Here is a 21,073-nt window from a genome sequence, read left to right on the forward strand (position 1 = left end):
CGCGAAAATATCAATTTTCGATAGCAACGTCACTACCTCCCATGTAAATGTGTCGTTAACCCTTAACGACTTTACAGATTTTTTCATCTGTGTCTGGAGTTTGTATAAAACGCTTTATTGTTTGACCATTCTTCATAAAAAAACGCTCGAACTCCAAAAATGAAAATCAAGGTTGTATTACTACTTGATTACCTAAGCCGCTATATACACTGCATTTAATAAATAATAGAAATGTCATCTCCTTTTGCAAATGTTCATGGTAGTTCTCAGCAGTTCCTTAAGGTCATCCAATTGTCAATTAGGATTGTATTTTTTCATTCAATTCAACTGTCTAATTCTTAGTGCATGAATATTTATGACATTTGAATTGCGATTGTTTTGCTTTGGTCATTCAAAATTATGTTAAGGTGAAAGTGTGTATTGTTCATTGACTGCATTGTAAACTCTGTACTGAAACGCGTGACAATATAACCTTGTGACTGGATAAGAATTAGGTCATTACGTATATGGTGTATATCTTACCAATAGTAGGCGATACTATGGACAATACATACAGACCTGTCATCATGTTGTTAACGGTAGGACTCATCAGTGCTCTTGTTGGTATGTTAATTTATGGTGCATTATGAATACATTACTATTGAATCAGATACTAGTATGTATGGAGATTACCGCCATAGGTGTTTGCACACTATTATTTATTTATTTTACTATCTTATTTATCTTTATGGCATTCTTTCTTCCAACTTGAGTTGTTTTGATATGTTATTTGAAATTCCTACTTATTTTTATCTGAGCAAGTGCAGTTTTAGATACTTCTTTTTTTCCATTTATAAATTCGTTTAACATTTATATTGGTTTACCAAACTGCTCACCATTGCTCACGGTGAGTTACATTTTTTTTAGATGTATTACATATTACACGAAGACGAGTACGATGGTGATCATAGATGGCGTAGAATTAGGACACGTACTTTTTGTCTGATAACCAAATGACCCTAGCGGACATTCGAACAACACACACAAATTGATATAACTTATCTCCCCTGAATTTATCTACCTTACGCGATTAAATTCAGAAAACTAATAACATCTAAATTAAAGGAACATTTAATATCAGAGAGCATAATCTTTAGTTTTCTATGTTGTGTCGTGTGTGTTATTATTTGTCTGTTTGTCTTTTATTCGTTTTTTTAGCCATATGGCGTTATCAGTTTGTTTTCATATCTATGAGTTTGACTGTCCCTTTGGTATCTTTCGCCCCTTCATTAATTCACTTAAAATATCGTTTTAACCATATCAGTCATATCTATGAAACGAAACTATCATTCAGCGGAAAACTTTGCTTTTATAGGCCTTCGTCATATCACAAGACCAGGTTTCTGGATAGATACTGCTGCTGTACAGTGTTATGTTTTTTACGGTCATAGTATAACTCTTTGATACATTCCCTACTTTCATTCTCAATTTTAAAATATCATGACATTTTAAACAAGAAGGTATTTAGTTAATGGTGCCGTTATCAGTCATTTTCCAAGTATGTGAACATTTTTAGAATGAAAGAGGTGACGATAATTATTAAAGACTCATCATAACTATATAATATACCATACACCTATTTAACACTGATTAGATTGAATCCAACTAGTAGATTTACTTTTTGGTTAATTTGAAAATTAAAATTCAAGGTCAAAGGTCAATGAGATATTTTTAATTTTCATATGTTTGCAGTTTCCATGGTTACCACAACAATTTTGACACCATCTTCACATAACAGACACCATTTTATCTACTTTCAATTAATTTGATCAATTAATATCTGATTATTAGGCAAAAACAATAACAGTGATTCCTACTCTGGATAAGCAAATGATTTTATCATAGATAACAGGATTACACAATTTTATATTTGCGCTAGACGCGCGTTTCGTCTACAAAAGACCCATCAGCGACCCTCTAATAAAACAAAATATTTAAAAAGGCCAAGTGAAGTATTAGGTTGAAGAGCATTAAGGATAAAAAAAAACGTTTGCCAAACACAGCTAAGCTAATCTATTTCTAAACTAAAAAGACTTCGCATTTCCAATGTCATCCAACTTTTGTTTGGAATGTTATAGTTTTGTGTATACAAAAAAAATAAATGCAGATCAGCAGATATTTGCATCATCTTAAGAATTTCTTGACTTGCAATGACAAAACTATCAATTGTTTATAAATTCTGTAGACATTCACCTAAAAAGAAGGTCAAGAGATAAGGTACACATGTGGGTGAATCTAAACTATAGATTAGACATTTCATTACCGTTCAAATAAGTCAGAAGTGATTTTAGAAGGACAAGGGCATGGTATATTTGTTTATAACAACACGCATGATTTTCATTCCAACTAATACCCAAATCTTATCTTACTGACAGCGTTTACTGTAAATTTTCTATTTTGAAAGTGCACTACCCATTCAATTTTTTGGTTTCTCGTTTCTATTTTTTTTGGCCATTTGTGTATATGTGCTTAAATTTTATTTTTTATCCTATATTTTGAGACAGCACCAAGTTTGAGGCAAAATCCGTTTGATATCCAATCAATAAAAAGTAAAAAAAAAAAAATACCACAAAACGAGCTAAATTCTTAACGGAAATTCCGTAATCAAATTGTCAAATTAAAAGCTCAATCACTTCAAACGAATGGATGACACTTGTCCTATTTCTGACTTTGTAAAGGCAATTGTCATTGATATAGTTATATTTATAAATTAACTGTTTACAAAATTTTTAATTCTTTGGTATACTAAGGCTTTCTACCTCAGGCATATATTACCTTATCTGTATTTGGCAAAACGTTTAGGAATTTAGGTCCTTAATGCTCTTAAATTGTTCTTTATTTGGCCTTTTTTTTTTAACTTTTTTTTATTCGAGCGTCACTGATGAGTCTTTTGTAGACGAAACGCGCGTCTGGCGTATATAAAAAATTTAGTCCTGGTATCTATGATGAGATTATTTTTCATGTGTAGAAAATGATTGATTGAACCTGGTTTTATAGCTGGCTAAATCTCCCATATGTATGACTTTCATTATTGGTGGTGATATGTTTCTGTTGTGACTATTACATATTTTTCTGGTATTTAAGGTATTTATTTCGTCTGTTGTTCTGTATTTATTGCTTTCATTTCACAATCATAAAACCTTTGACAACAACTGTTTTTTATACTTTTCGTAGTTTCAAATATGTAAGCTATTGCTATAAATGAATGGATAATATAGTTATATGTCGATGAAACCGCAACCAAACTAAAACCAAATGAATATTTTAAGTTTAAGACATAAATGGTACAAGATATTGGAATTACAAGATTTATTAAATACCTGGTATGTGTTTCCAGTTCACAAAAACAAAAAAGAATATATTATGAAAACAACAAAATAACAGAATAAGAAAATGTACAATAAACAGATGTTTCTTCATTTCCCGTTTGAATTGTTGTACGATTGTTCATGTCTTACCATATGAACTCTTACGCTGAATCCTATTGAATTACTTTATTTTAATGTCGATAACTGTACGGTGATATACATGCTATAGCAATGTGTTATGGTAGATAATTGTTTTACTGCCAATTATTTCACATCTAATTTTAATATATCATATATTCATTAACGAACTTATATAGTTTTAGCATCAGCAAAAGGAGGTGGTGACCACAAAGGACATGCAGATCATGACCTAGCCTGTTTTGCAAACCAATGTCATCATGATGAGGTACCTATTGAGTTTTATGTCTGTCTGTTCATCAACTATTTTATTGCGAGATATCTTGCCACTTACATACTGTATTTCCTTCAAAAAACGCAGTATATATCTATTTCGTTTTTCAACGTGTATCACTTTTGTAATTCGTCGATATAACACCATAAAAACCTTCGAGACTAAAATATGTTCACTTTTAACATATTATGTAGTTTCAGAAAGATGGATCGACCGATATGACGGAAGAATCTTAGACTGGGCCTTTATGATGAGGGTTTGTTTTATAGACACCAAAATCTGACTTTTCAACAGGCCCGATACAAACTCCTCCGAGAGCTGTTGAAATATATTTTTCAACAGAATTGTAGATTCCATATATGGACATCAGATTTAACGCCCCTAATTAACACATAATAAGTCAAATTTTGGGTGTCAGACAAAGACCAACATTTGTCCATAACGTTAAGTAGTTCTATATGAATTCATCCAGCACATTTGTATATTGTTTAGATTATGACAGTACTAAACCACTTGGTGATAGAAAATCAAGTTTACTTGTATACAACCAAAAAAAAACATACCACTGTCAATATCTTTACACAAAATAAACCAGTAATAATATTGTTACTCTGTACTCCTTCGTAAGCACAAAAATGAATCAACGTTACTTTAATCATTTATAACGTTATCTACAAATAGTTATCAAAGGTACCAGGATTATAATTTAGTACGCCAGACGCGCATTTCGTCTACATAAGACTCATCAGTGACGCTCATATCAAACTATTTATAAAGCTTTATCAAATGTATCTTTCCATATAGTTTATACAATTACATTGACTTAAAACACGATTGAAGTATAAATTTTCAAGTAAAACTGATAAACTCAAAACGTCAAGATATTGGACAATAGTAACTAGAAAATGTGTTAAGTTGTATAAGCACACATCTTAAAATAACCCATAACAGATGTCGGGGACTATTGGAATATGTGACAACTGTTTTTAAAGTTAGCAATTCTTTATAATTTAGTTTGTATGATACTGGATAACTTGTTGCGATAGGACAGATACAAATGTCATCGCTGATCAATAACTACTGTTAGGACAAGATTTCAATTCGTAAGATGTGCAAAATTTGTTATGCAATATACGAGAAGGAAAGTTAAGTTTCTGAATAAGGGGTCAACTTTGATTTGCTTGAATTCTAGGAAAGATTCAACTTTCCCCGTCGTGATGGTTTTGATTATTGTTATTGAACGCAATTAAACGTTTGTTAACCAATGTTTTATCTTGTAACAAAATTGAATTCACAGAATCTAACTAACAACGGGTTAATAAATGTTGATCTATTTATTTCAGTTATGTAGAGTTTCCAACATTGGTGGCACTATTGCTGGACAGTGTATGTTGGCACATCACTTACCTCATGATGTAAGTTGTACAGACATAAAAATTGTAGAACGAAGTAACCTACACTATGTTTGATTTAGATATTCCTTAAAAAGTGTTTATTTGATAGAAAACAATTATGCGCCAAATGCCTGCATTAAGTTCGAAAAAAAAGAGTAATCAAGGAGGAACGAAGATCCTTTGATTCGTTTGACGTCACTCTGTAGTTGAAATATAAATGCATGTTCATTTATAAAAAGGAGTCAAATCACTGAGAGCTGCACTGAGCAGAAACGAGTGTATATATGAGATATATGTATAAACCAAATTTAGAGATAAGTGCAAGTTAAAACTAGAAGTACTTTATAAAAGTTTGTGTCGACATTCATTCTATTCGAATATTCTATCACCAAAACATGAAAATGTATTAATTACAATTAATCCCATTCTAAAGTAGTCAGTGCAAAAGGCAAAATATGTCATATCTGCCTATTATTTGTTTTTACATAAAAAGTCAATACGAAATTTAATTCTTTACAGACACTATAAATACAATGAATTGAAACCAACAGCTCACAATAACCTATTAAAACAGAAATGTGTGAAAGTAAAGTTTTCATTTTATCAAGAACAATACTGATATGTGTTTCCCTACCTTTAGTTGATATTTGGATGTCCACAAACTTTACTAGATGGAAACGAGTGCTTTTGTAACACACATGACTGCATCCAACAGATGCAAGCCCATATCAATCCTCAAGGACAATTTGCCAAAGGTTGGTTTTAAATTGTATTAGCATATGAAAGCTATTTATTTTTGAAATTAGTAAATAATGTATCTTTATTAACGTCAATTCACTTGTGTCGTCAATTACAAAACAAAATATGACAGCTTATTATTACTGGTATAATCAAATATCTAATCTGATTATACTTTTCATAGAATAAATTAATATAAAAGTTATTCATATAGCGTAAAAACATATGTTATTACTGAAAAGAAATTATACCTTCTTTCGTCTAGTATTTTTCATCAATCCTCTTTCTCAACATGTTCGTCTATGTTCCATCTGTTTACTTTTTGAAACCAGCGATTTACATGGTCTTTAGTTGCTATTTAGTAAAAACACTAATTGGCAGAAGAAAATAAGGGAATATTCAAAATTAATACGTCGAAATATACCTGACAAAGATGCCACAAGAAATAAGAAGTACAACAAGAGACCAACATGTCAACAAAACATTGCACAAAAAGTCAATTCTCAGCATTACGAACCCCACCAATTACAAGTGAATGGATCTGGAAATTAAACACCAGTTCCATAACTCATGTCCCTCGCAGTAATCCGAAATATGAGACGAGACTGTGTTGATGACAGTCGTATCCGGGATCATATGTTACAAAGATATTATATAAAGCTTGATCAACTAACTCTGCATTATTTCCATATATATGTATAAGTTGTTTGCCATAAAATTATAGGAAAATATTGTTATAAAATTTATCTGAATAGTTTTTTTTTTTTATTTTACTCTATCAAAATAAAATGGCCGATTCCGAACGTGTCTTTTATGTTTTGAATTCTAAAAATTATAGTTTCATGGAAGGGTTGATACAAGTCTTTCACGTGTGTTACCCTTTTTTTTGTAGCTGGCCATCATTCACTGACCCAATGCGGTGATAAAATATGTAAGCACGGCGATGAGGTCAGTATTAGTTTTATTAAGATGTAATCAACTCAGTCGTTGTGCTTAAAATGAAACGATAATCAACATTTTATGTACTCTAGTCAAGAAATAGTGTGACTACCGATAAATAATTAATGGAGTAAAATACATATATGAACATTAAAGACAGTATTGTTCTACATTATATATGTTTTTGTCTAAATAAACTCATCATAGATACCAGGACTTAATTTTGTATATACGGCAGACGTGCGTTTCGTCCACGAAAGACTCATTGGTGACGCTCGAATAACAAAAAAGTTTAAAATGCCAAATAAAGTACGAAGTTGAAGAGCATTGAGGACCAAAATTCCTAAACGTTTTGCCAAATACAGCTAAGGTAATCTATGCTTGCCTGACTGATCCTTTTCGTTTTCTTTTTATGATGGGAAAAATAATACACTTTATTGTGACTTTGATATTACTACCTCCTAAAAAGTAACATTTACTATCAAATAATATAAACTCTAATTGAATTGATGTGAACATGTACTGATTATTAATATCTCTGTAAAGTGTTTAACAGTGTCATGAACGGGGAAATGGGTTACAATAAAAAATAGTATTTTTGTTATTTTACTTTTATTTCATTTATACAATTTTGTTCTAATTGAAATACAAACCTCTTTATAAAAAGGAACAGCTGATGTAAATTAAGGCAAATACGTTAATAATTCATTTACACACGGTTCGTCAAAAGTAAAGATACGGTTTTAATTGTAAGTTCAATTTTTCTATGTCATACCCTTGATTACATAGCTTAATTGTTAGCAGTAATAACCCTATCATAAAAAAATGTTAGAAACTTAAGCCATGGGATATTACTATGAATGGTATATTTATATTCCTTATGAGGTCTTTGTTAAGTACATATCATACAAATTATTTTGGGAGAAGACGTCAGTTAACTGCGATCTCCGGATTTCATCTGTACTAAATACAATTTAGAAAGGTTTTCTGTGGCAAGATCATGTTGATTGTGAATTGCTTGTTAATATCTTTTCGGTTTATTTGACATGGCCTTAAAGTTATCTGTTTGCCTACATTATGAATTTTATTATTTCAGATATGTAAACATGATGTAGACAAAGAAGGCAGACTTCATTCACACTGTGTTCCGGAACATGAAGCCACAGTATGATATTTTCACTAGAATGCATTTTACTTTTTATTTTTATCAAATCTCTCTGACACATATTTTTTGATAACCGCTAAAATTATGATTGAACGAAACAACCATCAAAACTTAATTTGTCTTTAAAAAATAATTGTGTTGCTTCTAATTATATATGTTTGGTATATTCCGCACACTTATTTTACATTTACGTATTAAATTTAGAAATTATTAATTGAAGACCGTACATTGATCTATAATGGTTTACTTTTATAAATTGTTATTTGGATGGAGAGTTGGCATTGGCACTCACACCACATCTTCCTATATCTATTTGATATCTTAATATAATTTTTCTAAAAAAAAACGTTTTTTACTTTGCAGCATCACGACCCTAACCCACAGTTTGGCTGTACAACTTTACCGACAGAGCATCATCCTTGCTTCTGTAGAGATGATGTGTGTAACACTAACTTATACAATAACCTTTACCAACAAAATCAAGGTGACTATTACATTTATATAATTTACAGCTATAGATAAAATACACATTCGTTATATGACATATAAAGTTTAACAGAATGATAGTATATAAGTCGAAAAGCGGAGGCATTATTTATTTAGACAACTTTAGAAATTCGGCAAACTTAAACGCTTGTATTACAAGTTTGAGATATAACATGTATATTTTCCTAATCCCTCTTTTTTAAAGTGTTATATTATGATTACTCCCCAACCATCTAAACGCTGTTCAACCTCGTAGCAAAACTGAGGTCAATCGAAAGCGAAACAAGAAGTTGATCTATTGGTGATTTTGATAAACATGATAAAGTTAAATATGTTTTTTTTTTACCCAAAGATGCTGCTTTTTTATAATAGTTATTTATACAATTGCCCGACGACTTTAATGTATGGAATATCATGTATTAGATAATTTTGTATCTGGATTGTCAATGAATGTTATCATGGGATTTACCACTTATCGTCTAGTCACTCACTCCGTTTGTCTTATAAGTTACACACTGTAAAAGAGATTACATGGATACCGTAGAATTGAAATTAAAGATTTACCAATAATAAGGGTTTCTAAGGCAATAAAATATTTAAAAAGGAATGCAAGATACTTTGTAAAAATGTAAGAGTACATATTAAGCCACTGATGTTCTTATCTCAACAATCAACCTACATGAGACTAAATCTTGTAACAAACAAAAACCGAGAAATTTTCGGTGATGATCATTAAAACGAGAGTTTGAAATCAATGGGCTACACACTGGACAACATTGAAACGATAAAAATTACAAATAACAAATAACAAAAAAACAACAACATATTAATATAACACCTAGGAATATGACCCAACCGAAAACGGTATTCAAGTCAGAGGCGTAATAGGTTAAGCGATTCCTACTCTACATGTGGCACCCCTCGTTTTCATAATGCAGGAAAAACACGGCTGCATTCGGTAATCACTATTTAAGAATAGCGGACAGGATCGTATGTACGGACAATAAAGATCAACAATTTATGGTAGCGATGAGTTCAACTGTTCCACTTGACCTTTGTCAGTTAACTATTAATATAAATTGCTGACACCATAGAGATATGGCTAGAATAAACGTATGTTTTCGCTGTTTGTGTAAATTTCTTTTGTTTTTCAGTTCAAGTTCAAGCTCATCACCAAGAATTGCTTTGTGGGGATCATGTCTGTCATGGTGGTCATCAGGTATCTGATAAATCATCTTAGAAACTATTACAGTAACTGTTTATAATAATTATTATTACAATATCAATTAAATAATTTGTATGGCAATTAATATGTTCGGGATTGGAATAACGCGAATGATAATTGTCGGAAATGTATAATTACTATTATATATTAAATTTTGTTTGACATTAGCATAACAGGAAAACGATAAAGGAAATCTGCGTAAAAAGTGTACCCCAAAATAAATTGGTTTACAGCAATTTAATTTAATGATACGTATACGAATTAAGATACATAATATCAAGTTATAACAATATAAGTAATGGTACTATATAAGTAGTGATAATAAGAAGGAAAAAAACGAACGTTTCCTTCATCACCAAGTTATGTACAAAATAAACATGAACGATTTACATATTTATAAATTTACTGTTTACAAATTTTTGATTTTTTTTAAATACTAAGGCTTTTCTACCTCAGGCATAGATAACCTTAGCTGTATTTGGCAACACTTTTAGGAATTTTGGTCTAATGCTCTTCAACTTCGTACTTTTTTTGGCCTTTTTAACTTTTTTGGATTCGAGCGTCACTGATGAGTCTTTTGTAGACGAAACGCGTATGGCGTATATACTAAATTTAGTCCTGGTACCTTCCTGCTTAATAAAAACAATAGATGTAGCAGTCAACTATCATCTTTCATACCAAAACAAAGGAGAGATATTTAACAGCACGAAATAAAACAATCGTTTGAATAGAATTTTACAATAAGCTTATCAAACATTTCTAGAAACAGATAATAAAATACACCCAGCACCGATCTATGTGCTTCTTACATTACTTTTAGTCAATATACTATAACTACATTATTGACAGAAAGAGTGTTTAAAATTTTCGCATCAAACATTAGGTAATTATTTATTAAAAGATAGACGAAAAACACCAAAGGGACATTTGAACTCATAATTTAGAAATTAACTGACAACGCCATAGCTAAAAAGAGAACTAACAGAAGAAGACTCGTGCAGAAAACACAACATAGAAAACTAAAAACCGAGCAACACAAACCCTATCAAAATATCGGGGTGATATCAGGTGCTCCAGAAAGATAAGCAAATCCTTCTCCACGTGTAGCTTCCGTCATGTTGCTTATTTAAGTACTGATCCGGCCATAATTGTAAGTCGTAAATCATACTCTGCGTAACGTGTATAGGGCATGTCATAATCGTGGATTTTTTTTAATTATATAGGTTTATCTCCTATTTCATCAATATGCAAATTACAAAAAAATGTTTATATATTTAATTATACCCTTTGCAGAGATGTGTAATAGAAGAGAACTGGGAACAACATTTACATTTAAGATGTGAAGACCATAAGGATGTAAGTATTCGTATATACCAAAATTGCATGCGTCCACTTATCTCTGTTTTCTGACTTTTGCATTCGATCTTCATGCAATTTTGAAATAATAAATAATAATTTATGTCGTATCGTTTCCTTTGTGTTGCTTCATGATGAGGCTTAGGTTCTCTTGGTTTAGATTAAGATAAACACTTGCTGCAATTCCCAGGCAGCAGGATGAGGCATTAAAAACGGAAGGTAGGGAATAAAGTTATAGTATAGGATTTTAAGAACAGATGAATAGTTATTTCTTCGTTTTGTATTTTTTTTGTGATAGTGTGAAGCCCACCGTACCTTTGTTAAACATTATATCCAAGAAAGAAGTAGAAGCAGGATATACACAAAAAAAAATTAAATTGCGTATTTCATAAACCAATCATTCGGTAAGCAAACAATTTTTTGTATTTTATTTTTCTCATTTTCAGCATCACGCCACACCACACTGTTTACCAAATCTATTAAGTGCTGGCAAACGCTGTGTCTGCGACACAAGAATTTGTGTTGACCACACACTCATTTCACTTGTCTCAGGTATTGATTATAAAATTATTATTACCTGCCATTAATATTTAATAGTTATCAAAGGTACCAGGCTTATAATTTGATACGCAAAATGCGCGTTTTGTCTACATGAGACACTTCAGTGATTCTCATTGAGGACCCAAATTTCAAACAAAGTTGTACCAGATACCACTTATTTAATATTGTCTGAGATAGGAAAATCCTTAGTATTTCGAATGATTCATACTTTTGTTAGTCGTCTGTTTATGTGCTTCATAAGGGTTTCTCGTTCCTCGTTTCATATAGATAAGACCGTTGTTTTTTCCCGTTTGAATGGTTTTACACTAGTAATGTTTGGGCAATTTATAGCTTGCTGTTCGGTGTTTACCAAGGCTCCGTGTTGAAAACGGTACCTTGACCTATAATGGATTACTTTTGTAAATTGTGACTTGGACGGAGAGTTGTCTCATTGGCACTCATACCATATCATCTTATATCTATTTTGCACAAAAGAGATTTATAAAAACATGCATTTTTGTGATAAGAACTTCAGTATATGTATGATACATAAGAAAATCGACCGATAACATGCGATTTGTAATTTACATTAAACTTCCCTTTTGAAAGAGGGGCGAATAATACCAGATGGACGGTAAAACTCAAAGATAAAAAAAAATTAACTGACAATGCAATGGCTAAAAAAGAAAAAGACAAACAACATTACATAAAAAACACAACATAGAAATCTAAAGACGTAGCAACACAATCCCTTACCAAATACTAGGGGTTATCTCATGTGCTTCGGAAGGGTAAGCAGATCCTGCACTTGAGAAGGTATTACTGTGGTCTTTCTGTCTTTGTCCTTATCTAAAGAAATTGTTCCAATAAACGCACCAGGTAATTATCCGAGTCAAAAGTAAAATAGCAAAGAAAAAACGATTTGGAAGGAAAATGCATCTGATAAATCCTTTATCAAGTGGCAAAATCAAAGCTTAGACACATAAAGCTAACGGTACACGTCTTTCATATGCTTGCCTTGGTCAGAAGTTATATATATATATATATAGAAAGATGTGGGGTGAGTGCCAATAAGACAACTCTCAATCCAAGTAACAATTTGTAAAAGTAAACCATTAAAGTTAAAAACATGGCCTTCAACACGGAGCTTTGGCTCACACCAAACAGCAAGATTTATAGAGCCCCAAAAATTACCAGTGTAAAACCATTGAATCGGGCATTTTCGTACGTAGACAATGATGGATTAAACTAGGTTTAATAGCTAGTTTAACCTATTAATTGAACGACAGTTCCATACTAGTTAATTTCGTTATTATAAAGGGAAAAAACAAAATAAAACATAATTGAATTATATTTCTTTTGCACATGGTAGTTACAGATTTAATGTATATATGTTTATATTATAGGACATAAAGTTACAGGACTCATTTGTGCTGATCATGATGATCATGTTTGTCATGCAAACCAGGTAATAATGTTTACATAATGATTGTATGTAATTGTTAGACATCCATATATCAAACCAAGCTACATATCAATACATGCACACGACCGGGATATTATGAAGCTCAACTTTACTAAATTGAATCAATTTCTTATCAAAATTCTTAAAAAGGTTTCTGTTGCTTATGTTTTTATATGTGTAGCAATTTATAGTAATCTAAAGGATTCGTTTCATTAGTGTAAAGGGGAATTAATTACAAAATAAGAGCATGAAAAAAGTTGGGTTCCAAATTTGATAGAACTTGTCACAGTTCAATAGTTTTCATATTTTGCACATACAGAATCATGGGCTCTTTCTTTCAAGGTACTGTTAAAAAAGAGGGACGAAAGATACCAAAGGGACAGTCAAACTCATAAATCTAAAACAAATAGACAACGCCATGGCTAAAAATGAAAAAGACAAACAGACAAACAATAGTACACATGACACAACATAGAAAACTTAAGAATAAACAATACGAACCCCACTAAAAACTAGGGGTGATCTCAGGTGCTCCGGAAGGGTGAGCAAATACTGCTCCAGATGTTAACTTTCACTAACAACTTTTTTCAATGATATTCAAGAAAGAGTTTTCTATTAATTAAGAGTATTAGATAAGATGTACATTGATAATGTGTGACAAGTCAGAAATAGTTGTTCATAATAAAGTAAAAGTACAGATGCTATGATCAATTGTGTGAGAGAAAAAAAATAGTACCTATTCCCTTTGTTTTTTTAGTCTTGATTTGCCGGCTAAACCGATTTATGATAATTCAAATCAGTAATTTAAACCATTCAATGCGCATTTTTAACACAAAGAAAATATTAAAAGGTTCATCATAAACATTGCATTTACAAACGGGTCGTAGTTCTTCTCCACTTATATTTGATACGTTTTCCTCAGTTTTAGTTTGTAACCTGGATATGTTTTTCCTCAATCGATTTATGAATTTCAAACAGCGGTATACTGCTAATGCCTTTATTCATACTATATGAAGAAAAAAATATGTACGTCGAGTCCCTTCAGCAACGATTCATCGAAGGATGAATTATATCTTAGATAAAAGATGTTTGGTAAATAAAACCTAATTAGTGGAATGATCGGTACAACGTGTTTCTTTAGATTTTGTTTTTATAGTAGACTGTGTTATATTTCATTAGGTGTGCGAAATTTTCCATGAACATAATGGTAACTTTAAAAAACATTGTGTGGATCGACACGCTGGTGTAAGTAATATATATATCACTGAAGTTTAAATCATAACTTGATACTTTGCATACTGCATTTAGCTATTGGTAGTTCTTATAGCTATTTGTCTATTTAATCTCAAACATCATTGGCTCTTAAAAGTCTGGGGTTTAGGGTTAAAAAAGCACTGCAGACGCACGACATTTACCATATATTATCTTATTTTCAATAAAAGTTGTGTAACCTCTTATCAAAAATGAAAGAAAATAAAGTACACATGCTATATTTTATAAAATATCATTTCTTTATAATAACCCTTTGAAATGAAAAATTATAGAAGAATACATAATGAGTTAGCATAATATCTAAGTACACGCTTGATGTGGTACGAACTTTCGAATGTTCACTCGTCTAGATCTTCAAACAAGTCAAATCCAAGTAGTTTTCAAAAATGTTACAAAATATAAAAAGAGGACGGAATCGGAAATACGACTTTTGGCTTTTGAACAATGGTACACTGTACCACGTCAGCTATATGACAGTTGTTGTCTATTCGCTTGAAGTGTTTTATCATTTGATTTTGCCATTTGATTAGGGACTTTCCGTTTTAAATTTTCCTCGAAGTTCAGTATTCTGTGATTTTACTTTACCCTTCTGTTATTTACGACACATCAACATCAAATTATTTAGAAACTTTTTCTATGTTTATCATTTTTTATTTGCAGTCAATCGAATGTCAACATTTACCTTATTTTAATCAACGCTGCATATGTACTACACAGCAATGTGTTTTTGGTCAATTCACAGGTATATACATTATTATTTATTGTTGATTTTTATTAGTGTTGGATCACATCATATCCTCCTTTACTCATATTGTTTTGTTGATATTGTGATTTTTATAAAAGAATGGAAGACTTGTTTATATGTCAAACATGTATGTTCTTTAAACACTACCAATTACGGTCTGTATATGGCAAGCAAACGTCAACACGAAAATCAAAATTGCATTTACGTATCAGATAAAGTATGGTTTAAATAGAGTCGCAATTGTTGACTCCCTTCTCCGAAACTGATACTGTTACATTCCTAAAGTATACTGAGTGTTTATTTAAAACCCAATTGGACGACTTAAGCTCGATGGTTTTTTCTTGTTTCTACTTGAATTAAACAAACAATGTTATACTAATTTCTTCCGAACATGAGAAGAAAACTATCGACAAAAATTTGTCCTGTTCACTTTCGGAAAGAATAAAAAAATATTTCCTTCATTCATTTAATTTCTAATCGATTTAAAGGAACCCTTTTGAGTTTACATATTTAAGTTACAATAATTTATCAAATATATTTTGTGATTGAATTATGTTATGAATACTAAATATTATGAAGAAATAATATCTTATCAACTAGTGATTCCCTTAACTATTAGGTAACCTAACACTGGAAACTAAGTTAAAGCTGTAAACTAAGTAAATTGTTACAGCAAAATGTGTGCTACTGGTTTCTTTGACGGTGTTATTTAGCGTCTCATGTAACAATACACACATCATCTACCACGTTAACTCATAATCAGTGAAAATGCCACAATCGGGAATAAAAGACTCAAAGTTAAGAATGAATGAAAGAAATCTTTGAATATTTTTTGAATACTTAAATGAACAAGGATGAAATACAAACGCAATTGTTTTTATTTTTTATTTGTAACTTATATTCCTTACTCAATTATTTAATACTACAACTGCATCAAATGATTACCAAATACCTTGCTCGACCGTATTTCGTTCATAATGTACATCGCAGTTTAATATAACTCCAAGGGAATACTTATTACTTTTTTTTCAACAATATCTATTCCATATCCAAATATTTATCAATGACAAAGAATTTCACTGCCTTAATCTTTAATAAAAAAAAAACCCTCATTATTGTCATGTTACCTAATGTTACCATAAGTAAAGAAGTCAAATAAGACATAACCAACCGTGAAAAAGAAGTTCATACAAGTTCTAGGAATAAACAGCATACAATTGGCTATGTGATTTAAAAGCAGAATCTAAACCGTCCCGTCAGTACTGAATGAACAATGAAGAAACTGCCAATGATTTTCCATCAATCACAAATTCTGTAAATAACAAAACTTACATGTATACAATTAAAGTTTGACGAAAAAGGAACACAGCCATGGTGCTCAAATATATATAGATTTTGACCAATGAGTTGTTAAAAATCAATGTTTGGTCTATTTATGGCTTGATTTGTAATATATTGCTAATTGTTGTATTATCATGTAACTACCAAAAACATATTCCTACATATATTATTTCATTTCATTGATCTGATAGCACCAACAACCGTTGCACCAACGACAGCTCAGCCAACAACTGTTCAGCCAACAACTGCAATGCTAACAAAAGCTCCAACCACAGCTGCAATGTCTAATACATCATCAGCAGCTGCAGTAAATACTACTAACCAACCGACAGCGTCACCAACAAACGCACCAACAACAGCTATGCTATCGAACTCTTCAGCGACACCAATGCTATCAAACACATCAACAATACTAATGATGAACTCAACAACAGTTGTACCATGTAGGTGTTTTCATTAAATATCTATAAATATATATATGATAAAACTTCACTCCACAACAGTTGTGCCATGTATGTGTTTTCATTAAATATCTATAAATATATATATGATAAAACTTCACTCCACAACAGTCGTTCCATGTATGTGTTTTCATCTAAATATATATTTGATAAAACTTCTGCAGAGTATTAGTAAGCCAAAAAAGTGTTTTCCCCTGTAGGATCAATTATATTTAAACTGTTTGCATAAGTTTCCTTCTGCAGCAAATATCCGTATCAGAATAAAAGGAGATTTTGGTAGGATGATGTTGCTTAAATTAATTTTGTAATAAATTTGTGTTATTTGAATCGTTCAAAATTATTTTCTGTACGTTTCGTTGTGTTGTTATATTCTCCCGTTGATGTCACCAAATGACAGAGGAATTTTTGACCATTCAGTTGCCTATTTGTTTTCTCTCCAAAATTCATTTGAAATGAATAAGGGATTATTAACACTGTAAATATGGAAAAAGAAGTAATTTCCGTGTGCTTACTGTTAGTAATTATTCGTGTTGCTCGTTCGAATGTATCGAAATAATTACATTATAAGTAATTAATAATGGCAACCATTAAAGAAATATAAATTGTTAGTTCATTTCAACAGTTAAAACCTAAATCTTTTAAGTTTGTCAAGCCGTTTTATAAAAGTGCTAGTTTAATTAACTGTATTTAGATGATTTGTTTTAAACAAGTATGTTTTCATGCTTCCACTGGTCTGTCGTACAAAATGTCAAGCTGTGCATCTATGACAAGGTTTTTTTTCACCATGTATCTAATTCTGATTATTTGTAGCTACTACCCCGTCTTGTGCTGACGATGAAGATGCCAATTTTTCTTGTGTTATGTACGAGATGATGTATAATCTGTGTACTGCTGCAACAGGAACCTTACATTCCATCGCACACAAAAGATGTCGTTCTTATTGTAAAATATGTTCAAGTAAGAAACTTTCTTTTGATTATATGATAATTTTCTAACCAATATAATCATTTTATTGTTTTGGGGATTGATAATGTAAAACGTACCATTAACAAATACTACTGTTATTTCGTGGTTGTATTTTTTTAATTTCTTTGCCATATTTTAAAATTTAATTGAGTAAAACAAATCGACATTGATTGTATGTTATATGTCAAAATGTGAAATGCGTATTTCCAGGTTAAACAATTATCTTATATAAAAGATGATGTGGTATGATTGACAATGACACGATTGTGTTATCTTACACGATATTTATTTCTATTATAAAAAAGGTGTTCCTTACAATAAAACTGTATAAACAAGGGTCCTTTATTGTCAAGCTGAACTTATCTTCTAGCACGTGTTACTTACATCTTCAAGATTGGCTATAACATGTATGCAGTGTCTATTAATACCATAACATTTCATTTACTTTGTTTTTGTCTCCCTTCTAAAATTAATAATATGTGTTATATATGTTTATTTATTTTATGGAAATTATAAAATTAATTTAGCAATTTTGTCAATAACAGGTGGTGGTGGTAGCACATCTGGAACCATAAGTGGTAAGGATAACTTTAGTAACATTTACACAATTAAGTAATTTAAGTGGCTAATTACGACAATGAGAATGGCTTTCAATATAATTGCGCAACATACTGCAATTAAGACGCTAAAATGTCAACCCCAAATACCAGCCAAAAAATAAATGGTTAAGCAAATAAAAGAATAAAAGGTCGTTGAAGTGCGTTGGTCACGCTAAATAGTTTTCAATGGTACCAAGATTATAATTTAGTACGCTAGACGCGCGTTTCGTCTACATAAGACTAATTTAAGTGGGTTGGTCTGTGCTGATGTACGATGTTCCTTCCGTTGATGAACGATTATTAATAAGACGCGTGTTAAATAGTTTAAATTGACAGATGTTCAATTATTATGAGATTTTGATCTTTCATATATGACTTAGTCTATAAATTCAAAACATTCAATATCTTCTTAAGTTGCAGTATATAACTTAGGTGCTCTGTCTTTTTCCTTAAGCACAACTTAAATTTCTCTCGTATTGTGTATTGTTCTGACTTAACAGAATACAATAACATTTCAAACAATTTCGACATTTTTTCAGTCATTGCAATAAGTATCTTTGTTTTTATCGTCTATTTCTAAATGGTTGTATGATCGACTGATTTATCTTGTCTCAGCTATTTACAAAGTATCGTGTAAGGTACATTTCAACTTTTTAATTGAGGACTGGACAAACTATTGCGCCAGTTTATCTTGATTGTCTCAAATCAAACAGATTATGCGCTCAATAATTTACATAAAAGAAAAACTCAAAAACGCTCCTTCGTAAAAAGTAAGCGACTTCTCCATCGACATGTTAACATGGAAAACATTGAAGATATAGTTTATGTACTCAATCGCATCTCTACATTGATACTAACAAGATAGTATCACAATGCCACCATCGCATTTCGACCTGATCAAAAAACGAACTTGTTTTCTTTTAATAGTATAGTATTGTTGTTAATGTATGTGTCATTTTGTCTTTCTCGCTGAGTTTTCTACATGACAATAGGTCCACTCTTCTCATTTTCATGAATAAAGATACACTATGTGATACTTGTCGGTTGAACAACTCTTTAAATATAATACGATAACACAGATATGCGGACGAGGTGACTGTTCGTCAAAAATATCACATCAAGATTGTCATCTTTAAATTTTCTAAATTTCAATTTACATTTGCAGAAAAAGCTTGATATATTTTTGGTAGTATTGCATTCGGTCCGTTGATCGATCGAGAAAAACGTTTGGTTCTGTTTTTATAGACTGCCATCTTTTTTTGAATTAACTTAGGAGTTTGGTATTTTGTGTTTATTCTTTCTCTACTTTAAAAAACAATCTCGAAAACGTCTATATTGGGTTTGCATGATATAGTTTTAATATATGACAAATCACATCCAACCTAAACTATATTAAACCACGGGGAATATGTTCAAACGTGGAAATTAGGTTTCGAAACGGGTTAAATCATTGTAATCTTTATACTTTACTAGCAGTAAGCCTTCCAACACAAGCGACTTGTATAGATCATGACGTTAGATGTTCCCAGTATCAAGTCAATATCTGTGGTGCTTCTGTATCCCAGGCTTTTGTTATCTCCACATGCGCAAAGACATGCAACAAGTGTGCTGAATATTTTGGTAAGTTAAATTTTAACAATTATACGGCGAATTACAAGACGCCTCCCTAATAAAACGTTATCAGCTATCACGTGCAGTAAAAGAGATGCAAAAGCTTTTTATATTAATAATCCTTTTATCAATTCAATAAATCGATTTAATTCGTATTATCTCAACTAATCCACAAATAAAGGAAATAAAGGTTCTAGATCATTTTTATAGTAATGCAACGGTAATTAATCAATACAATTTATAGATTTTTTTTCCTGAAATATAACTATAAATTTAGAATGATATCTCTTACAGCTTCATTACAGGTGCAGGGTAAGTATTTCATTTTCCTTCAATTTCTTATATTTAGTGATTTGACAAGACTCGTAATTATACATAATTTTAATGAATGGTAACGGGTTGAATAGCAATTGTGCCTCTCTTTCTTTTGTTCTTAACAAATTGGAAAAAAATGTGCTTACACTTCAATTCAAAAGAAATGGTCTAATTTAATTTTCAGCCTATGTTGAAATATTTCATACATTAAGGAACCCATGAGTTTATGTCAAAGCAACAGCAACCTAATAACACAAATATCAAAAACACATCTTGTAGTGTTTAAGTTTATCATTACAATACTTTGGTTTGTAATTTTCCATTGATATTATTTCACTGTTTTATCTCCACTGTAACATAGACGTATATGACACATCATACACGTTTGTGCATTCGTTCTTTCGATTGTACTCATGCATTTGTTGATAAACTGATATTTAAAGTTGCTCATGATACCCAAACATCATGTGATAAGAGTCTTTCACCGAAGTCATACAATGGGACATAAGTAAGGGATAAGTCCACGAGAACAAAACGATATTCCTTTCTCATACAAAACATATGGTAGGTGATTGTTTTAGTTGAAAATAAAGGTTTAATATAGGAATTTGATTCCTTTGAATTCAATATAATAATTAATGTGTAATTGTTACCTCAAACAACACTATGATGTCCAAAAACAGAAACGTCTGTATG

The 21,073-nt window shown here is 31.1% G+C and overlaps 1 protein-coding gene across 1 annotated transcript; it reads left to right on the forward strand.

Annotated features, from left to right (window-relative positions):
* Positions 1-494: 494 nt before the first annotated feature.
* On the forward strand, positions 495-20,599 carry LOC134706051 (uncharacterized). The gene is made up of 19 exons (XM_063564760.1): positions 495-603; positions 3,665-3,753; positions 5,103-5,174; positions 5,794-5,908; positions 6,784-6,839; positions 7,927-7,995; positions 8,359-8,479; positions 9,636-9,700; positions 11,000-11,062; positions 11,509-11,614; positions 13,009-13,070; positions 14,247-14,312; positions 15,000-15,081; positions 16,617-16,868; positions 17,697-17,843; positions 18,398-18,430; positions 19,925-20,071; positions 20,357-20,374; positions 20,562-20,599. Exons 1-19 carry the CDS (start codon positions 507-509, stop codon positions 20,597-20,599), a joined length of 1,698 nt encoding a protein of 565 aa, XP_063420830.1. The 5' UTR covers positions 495-506.
* The last annotated feature ends 474 nt before the right edge of the window (positions 20,600-21,073 follow it).

This window comes from Mytilus trossulus, chromosome 2, assembly GCF_036588685.1.
Source record: "Mytilus trossulus isolate FHL-02 chromosome 2, PNRI_Mtr1.1.1.hap1, whole genome shotgun sequence".
In the NCBI taxonomy this organism is placed as follows: Eukaryota; Metazoa; Mollusca; class Bivalvia; order Mytilida; family Mytilidae; genus Mytilus; species Mytilus trossulus.

Excerpts from the sequence above, each read along its gene's own strand:
- LOC134706051 (XM_063564760.1), top strand. The coding sequence starts at position 507 with ATGGTGTATATCTTACCAATAGTAGGCGATACTATGGACAATACATAC. Across the intron at positions 14,313-14,999 it reads GTGTGGATCGACACGCTGGT|TCAATCGAATGTCAACATTT; the intron begins GTAAGTAATATA and ends TTTTATTTGCAG. Across the intron at positions 16,869-17,696 it reads CTCAACAACAGTTGTACCAT|CTACTACCCCGTCTTGTGCT; the intron begins GTAGGTGTTTTC and ends GATTATTTGTAG.